Source organism: Choloepus didactylus, chromosome 4 (genome assembly GCF_015220235.1).
Source record: "Choloepus didactylus isolate mChoDid1 chromosome 4, mChoDid1.pri, whole genome shotgun sequence".
Classification (NCBI taxonomy): Eukaryota; Metazoa; Chordata; class Mammalia; order Pilosa; family Megalonychidae; genus Choloepus; species Choloepus didactylus.
This window is the reverse complement of record NC_051310.1, coordinates 173,915,019-173,921,766: the sequence shown is the minus strand read 5'-3', so window position 1 is coordinate 173,921,766 and position 6,748 is coordinate 173,915,019. Positions and strand designations below refer to the sequence as shown.

The 6,748-nt window shown below is 47.4% G+C and overlaps 1 protein-coding gene across 1 annotated transcript; it reads right to left on the bottom strand.

The window, feature by feature from the left end:
• Positions 1-2,839: 2,839 nt before the first annotated feature.
• Positions 2,840-6,280, bottom strand: SSTR1 (somatostatin receptor 1). The gene has a single exon (XM_037831551.1). The coding sequence runs from the start codon at positions 6,278-6,280 to the stop codon at positions 5,105-5,107; it is 1,176 nt and encodes a 391-aa protein (XP_037687479.1). The 3' UTR covers positions 2,840-5,104.
• Between the last annotated feature and the right edge of the window lie 468 nt (positions 6,281-6,748).

Sequence of the window (6,748 nt, the reverse complement as noted above, 5' to 3'; positions counted from 1 at the left end):
TGAAGCAAAGTTTTGTATATTTCAATAAATCTTACACCATCCACTTAATTATATGACTAGATTGAGTAGCAGAATTTAAAAACTTGAATCACTTCAATTCTCTATTTCTTTTTGCAGATGTAACAATAATGGTCAAAACAACAACATTAGTAGTAGAATACGCTATTTACTGTGCTCTTTCTGTGATATGCCTGACTATGTGCTGAGTAACTGTAGATGAGGTTTATTTTATTTAATTGTTGCCATGCAACATAGCATTTATTACCTATTTTGGGTAATTGGATCTCACTTTTTCTCTAGGGATCCACTCCCTACCCTCTCACTTCTAGGTGGAGTTGACACTCATTCCCAGCTCCAAGGGTAAATTATGTTGAATTAGTCAGGATTTCCAGGGAAAAAGAAGCAACATTTGTATTATATATGATATAAATAATATGAGATTTATTATAGGAATTGGCTCACACAACTGCAGGGATGGGCAAGTCTGAATTCCACAGGGAAGTCCACAATCTGGGAAATCCACTGACAATTTTTGATTAATTCCCTCAGAGAAGCTGGCTGGCTGAAGTAGACATGGGAATTCCTCCTTCTGACTGCTGAAATCATCATTTCTCCCTTTAAGGCCTTTATCTACTTAGATGAGACTCCTCTCATGTTTGAAGGCCATTTCCTTAGCTGATTATAGATGTAATCAGCTGTAGATGCAATGAACTTACTGATGATTTAAATCCATGAAATTTTCTCATGTTAACAATCTGGTCAGTGCTTGCTTGACCAAACAACTGGACACCATAATGCGTCCTCCTCCAAATACATAGTAAATCTTTCTTAACACTGGAAGCAATTGAGGTCTTCATCTGCATCATTCTGGAAATGTAGATGCTGAAGAGGAGCTCAAGTCAGCCTCCAATGCAGAGATAGTATGTTAGCTGATGGCATTCCCCACTTCTTACTTCCTTTTATACTTGTCCACTCAAAACTGAGGCCTTGGATCAATCTGACTTAAAAAGATAATCATTTTTTAAAAAATTTAAGGTCTATTATTATTCCAAAGATTTTTGGTAGCATACCTGTTATCTAAGTCGTAAGTGCATGTACTATTTCCAGCTTTTGGATACTATCACTGAGATTAAAATATGTTTTGAAAATGATTACTTTTATTATCAAAGTCAAAATTTTACCAAAGGACTTTTATTCAAAGATCCTATCTCCTCTTTGGATGATGTTGCCTCCCTCCCCACCAGTGACATTTTTAATATTTTACTTTTAACTACTTGTGTTTGCAGGCATCCTCAACTATGTCATTTCGGTCTTTCATCCCGAGGTGAGACTCATAGTATTAGGATAGCAGAGGGCTTATCCTTAACTTCTAGGCAAAGCAAAATGCTTGGAAATACTGGGGGTGGAGGGAGGTTGTGGGCAGGGATTTGCTAAATATTCTCTCCTATTTCAGCACATCAAGGGCTAAGACAGAAGGATTCAACTCCTATGTTTTTTCTTCTGGAGTAAAAAGGAATGTGAGGTGTGTGGAGTGAAGTTAACAAAGATAAAAAGGTATTTGTAAGACCTAGAACAGAGCCACAGACAGAGAGGGAGACATGGTCAGGCTTAATGGACACTGAAAATCACCAGTCTAAAGCCAATCTTGGTCCCCTTTAGTCATTGAGCCAAGCGGCTCACCCTGGGGGCCACAGGGTGAAGTCACTCCTCTACAGTGGCTGGGGTAGACCAGCAGACCGGTGATCTGTATGAGTCCACAGATGACTCTGAGAGGGCTATGGCCTTAAATGAAATTTCTTCAAAATGGCCATTTAAATCATCAGCTCAATTGAGGATGTTTGAATATTTCTTTAATTTTTCTCCTAGCTAATTAGCTGGAAGGGTCCTGGAATTAGTAAAAACTGAAATAATGAAATGTGTTTTCTCTGCACATCTAATTTAGGAGTTTAATTTACCACTCTGTGATAGCTTTTAAAAATAGCAAAAAGCCAAAAGTCCAGTCATCCTCAGTCATATTGTGGTAATATATAGAACTATAAATCCTAGAACTAAAGCATATTTGAAGGCATTTGAAGTCCCACCCCCTACTCCAGTGCTGGAATCAAGGCTTGAAAAATACTCCTCTAGTGCCTTCTTAAATCCTTCCACAGATGGGAATGACTGTTGTTAAACAAATCATAAAATGTCTTTTTTCTCTTATGCTGAAATCTGATTTTTCTAATTCTTTTACCCACTGCCCTCTGGAACATCTTTAGGAGAGCTTATTTTTTTTCTCCCGTTATCTATCCTCAGGATGTAAATTACTAATTACTTAGCTCCAACAACAAAATCTGAGATCATAAATGAGGGCAGACTAATTTAATCTGTGAGAGACTGGGATATCATCTAGTTTGGAGACAACAGAAAGCCATAGATAATGGACACCAGTGCACTGCTTCCTCTCCATACTGACTCAACTTCTCTCCTTCTCTTTCTAAACTAACAGGCTTTCAAAAAAATAATCCAAAGTGTAATGCAATCTTAGTAACATTTCTGAAGGTGACCTGAAAGCTTTCTTATTAAAATCTAAGTGAAGCATAAGACAACCAAGTCAGTGTGTGGATGTGTTTTCAAGTAATCCATTAAAAGACTAAAATTTAAATCATAAAGTCAGACAACTCGCAACAGCATAATATATCTGTTTATTTAGTTATTATTACAATTGTAACAGGTTAAGAGCACTAGATTGGCATCCCCTTAAGAGAATAATGATCAAGAGTCTGGTTTGTAAATTTCACTGTTCTTAACCATTAAAAAATCTATTTTTCAAAAGAGTAATAATGTAATCCTTATTTAGGGACAGAACAAAAATTTCCCATTTATGACCAAAAGCATATTGTTATTTGTTTAAACAAAACATTAGGGGCATCTTAACTCTTGTTTACTGCTTTCAGGAAAGCAAAATGCTTCTGAAGAAAATATACATAAAATATTTTTCCATACTGATTTCAACCATTGTGTATCATGTCAATGAGAGAACCTGAGAACCCCAAATTTAGTATCTCCTGATCTTTGTACTACACTTGGGATTACTTAAACAATAAACTAACAAACATGTATTTAGTACCTACTATGTACAAGCCAGCATACTAGAGCAACACAGGAAATACAAAGAAACCAAATTATTGGTCCTTGCCCTGCTCAGGCTTCCAACGTAGTTGGTGAGATTAAAAATAGATGCAAATTACTCCACTTTCAAAGTGACAGTGTTAACTGGGTTACATGTTAGAATAACCTTTGTTGAAACCAAGAGGAAGCAGGGATATAAGTGAAGACATCCTTAGCAGACTTTAAGATCTGTGTCTGAATTAGATTTCTCGGTTCCAGGTTTGAGTACTGCTTAAACTCCAAATCTGAAAATGTCTCAGCCGGCCTCACAGCTGTGAGCATTAGTGGCTGCAGTTGGCAATTGTTTCATGGACTCATGACAAGGAGCAAGATAAATAAATAAAAATATATATGATATGTGCATGTATTATTTATATACATATATATTTTAAAGCCTCTGCTCAAATCATACACAGGCTGATATTTAAAGCCAGGAGCTCAGGACTATCCACATTTCACGGGGAGGAGGCTGACACACATAAGTTATAAGACAAACGAGAGACTACAGTAAGAAACGTATGGGGGGAAAAAAACTTCACTGGACACAAGCAAAAATAGAAAGTCTAGAGGAAAGGATAATCAGAACACCCAGCAAAGAGGAGAGGTTTTGAGGTGGCCTTGGGGAAGAGCTTCCCTGTACTCCCATCTCCACCCCCCCCCCCCAGTGTTCCGGAAAATAGGCCTGGGGCTAGACGAGCAGAGAAAAGGAAAGCAGAGACGCGTTTTCAAACACTGCAAATAAATAAATAAATAAATAGTTTAAACAAGAAAATTACTTATTAGGCACCGCTTGAAAGGCAGAAACCCTCTGGGGCCCAGAAGTCCACAGTCTGGAACCAACGGCTGGCGGTGGCGAGGCCGGGATTGGCCAGGGCTCCGAAGGCGTATCCCTAAAACCCGGTCCAGGTGCCCGGTCATCGAGATAAACCGGAGCAGGAAACAGAGTCTGTTGTTACGCTCAGGTCTACTCCTTTAGAAGCTTGGGCGAGAGAGAAAGCCAAGAGGACCTGCTGGTGCGCCCGAGCGGGCGCTGGGGAAAGTCTACCCTTCCTCTCCTAGCACAGACCCGTGACACAAGAGTACCCAGCGCTCAGTATTTGAAACTGCGGGCGCCGATTCTAAGCCTGGCGGTAGGGTGGTTTCCGTTACAATCCCCAACACACCAGAATCTTCTGAAAACTCTCCAGTCGCCTTGTTCTCTGCTCCTTTTTGCTTCGATGGGGAGCTGGGATGGGGACTGAAGAATGCCTGGGTTTCGAGGCGCGGGACCGATTTTACTAAGCACCTGGCTCCGCTCGGCTCTGGGTGGAATGGGAACGGTGGAGGGTTCGTGGAAGGGCACACACCCATTCAGGAATAGGAGAAAAGACCAGTTGCCTAGGTCATTCTCAAGTCCGACTTCCCTTAAAGGAGGGCTGAGCAAAGAGATTGCGGTGGTCCCAAGACTCCGCGGGCGGCACAAAGCAGAACCCGCAGGTCTTCTGGCGGGGGTGGGGGTGGGGGTCGCGGCCGGGCACAGAAGGCTGAGGGCAAGCTGGGGCCTCACCCCGAGGGAAACCCGCGGTGGTAACAGTGGCTCAGCTTAAACAAACGGAGACAGAGGTTGGAGGGCTCGAGGGTCACGACCAATTGGTGAAGTTAATGAGTTCGTGATCTGCTCTTAGCGGGGCAGAAAGGAGGTAAGTTATGGGGGTACATAGCGAGATGAAAAGAGGAGTGAGCGCAGTGAAGAAGGGGAGACAGAGGAGAATGTGGCTGAAAGCCTTTCCAGTTGATAAGCAAAACGCCCAACTCCATTTTTCCGAGTCCCTCCACCCGAGGATCGCGAAGCCCTTAGCCCCACATCACCTCAACTGCACCCTGGCGCCTTCCAGGATACACTCCTGCTGTAGCCGCGACCTCCCGCCTTCCCCACCCCTCGCCTGCTCCCGGTGCCGCGCCCCTGCCGGGCCAGGGCTCAGAGCGTCGTGATCCGGGACGTGCAGGTGCCGTTACGGAAGACGCCACCCGACTCCAGGTTCTCCGGCTGGAAGTCCTCCACGCTGTAAGCGCGGCTCTTGAGGGCCGTGGCATAGTAATCGACCGGCTCCTCGGCGGCGTTATCCATCCAGCTGAGGCACAGAATGCGCTGGAAAGAGCGCTTGAAGTTGTCTGAGAGGAAGCCATAGAGGATGGGGTTGGCGCAGCTGTTGGCGTAGCCAAGGATGACAGAGAGCTGGCTCACGGTGGCATCGTCCTGCTCGGCGAACACGTTGACCAGCTGCACCACGTAGAAAGGCATCCAGCAGATGACGAACACCATCACCACCATCATCACCATCAGGGTGATCTTGCGCTCCGAGCGCTTGCGCTGCTGCCAGCCGGCTTTGAGGGCCACCATGCGCATCTTGGCAATGATGAGCACGTAGCACAGGCAGATGGCCCCGACGGGCAGTAGGAAGCCCATGAGGAATGTGTACAGCACGAAGCCCACCAGCCAGCGCTGGGCGGGCTCGGGCATGAGCATGTTGCAGGCTACGGTGCCGTCGCTGTTGGCCGCGGTGCGGGAGAAGACCACGATGGGTAGGATGACGAGCAGCGACAGCACCCACACGCCCAGGTTCACCACCTTGGCCACAGTGGGCCGGCGATAGCGGGCTGCCTTGATGGGGTGCACCACGGCCACGTAGCGGTCCACGCTGAGCACAGTCAGGCAGTAGATGCTGGTGAACATGTTGACCGCATCCACGCTGAGCACGAGGCGGCAGAGGAGCGCGCCGAAGGGCCAGTGGCGCAGCAGCGTGGAGGTAACGAGGAAGGGCACGCTGAGCATGAGCAGCTCATCCGCGATGGCCAGGTTAAGGATGTAGATGTTGGTAGCCGTCTTCATTTTGGCGTAGCGCAGAATCACGTAGATGACCATGGAGTTCCCACACAGCCCCACCAGGCACACCACGGAGTAGATGAAGGAGATGAGGATGGCGCTGCCCTGGCCCTCGCTCAAGGTCCCATTCTGGGACGCGTTGCGCCCCGGCTCCTCCATGCCGTCCATAGCGCCGGCCCCAGGGCCCCTGACGCCACCGCCTTCGCCGCAGCTGCCCGGGCTAGGGCTAGGAGAGGAGGAAGGAGAGGAGGTGGTGCCATTGGGAAACATCCTAGCTGGGGGGTAGGGGAGAGCGGCGGGACTGCCGGGGCTAGGACACTCTCCCAAGTTCCCCTGCCGCTTGCGCCCTCCCTCGGCTCTCGGGACGCTGGCCCACAGCTCACTGCTTCCCCCGGGCCCGGAGTAGCGGGCAGTGGCGGCGGGAAGCTCGGCTTGGACCGGCGCCGGCTGGGCGCATCGCCCCAGCAGCTGACTGCGCTCTGCCGCTTGCGGCTCCTGGGCGCCTGGGAACAAGAAAGCGTGGAGAAAGGAGACCCGGAGGCTGGAGCCCCACGCGGCACAGCCATTAACTGGCGCGACTCTGGGCTGGTGAATGATTAATAGGCACCACCAGCACGTCAGCAGCTACGAAAAGAAGGGGGAAAAGAGAGGGAGGAAGGCGAAATAGGTTCCTCGTCTCCCCCACCCCACCCCCAATTTCTTTTCCTTTCCAGTCCTGTCTGGGCTCAACTCGAGCCG

Bases quoted from the DNA above. Each gene is read 5' to 3' on its own strand.
- SSTR1 (XM_037831551.1), bottom strand. From the start codon at position 6,280: ATGTTTCCCAATGGCACCACCTCCTCTCCTTCCTCCTCTCCTAGCCCT.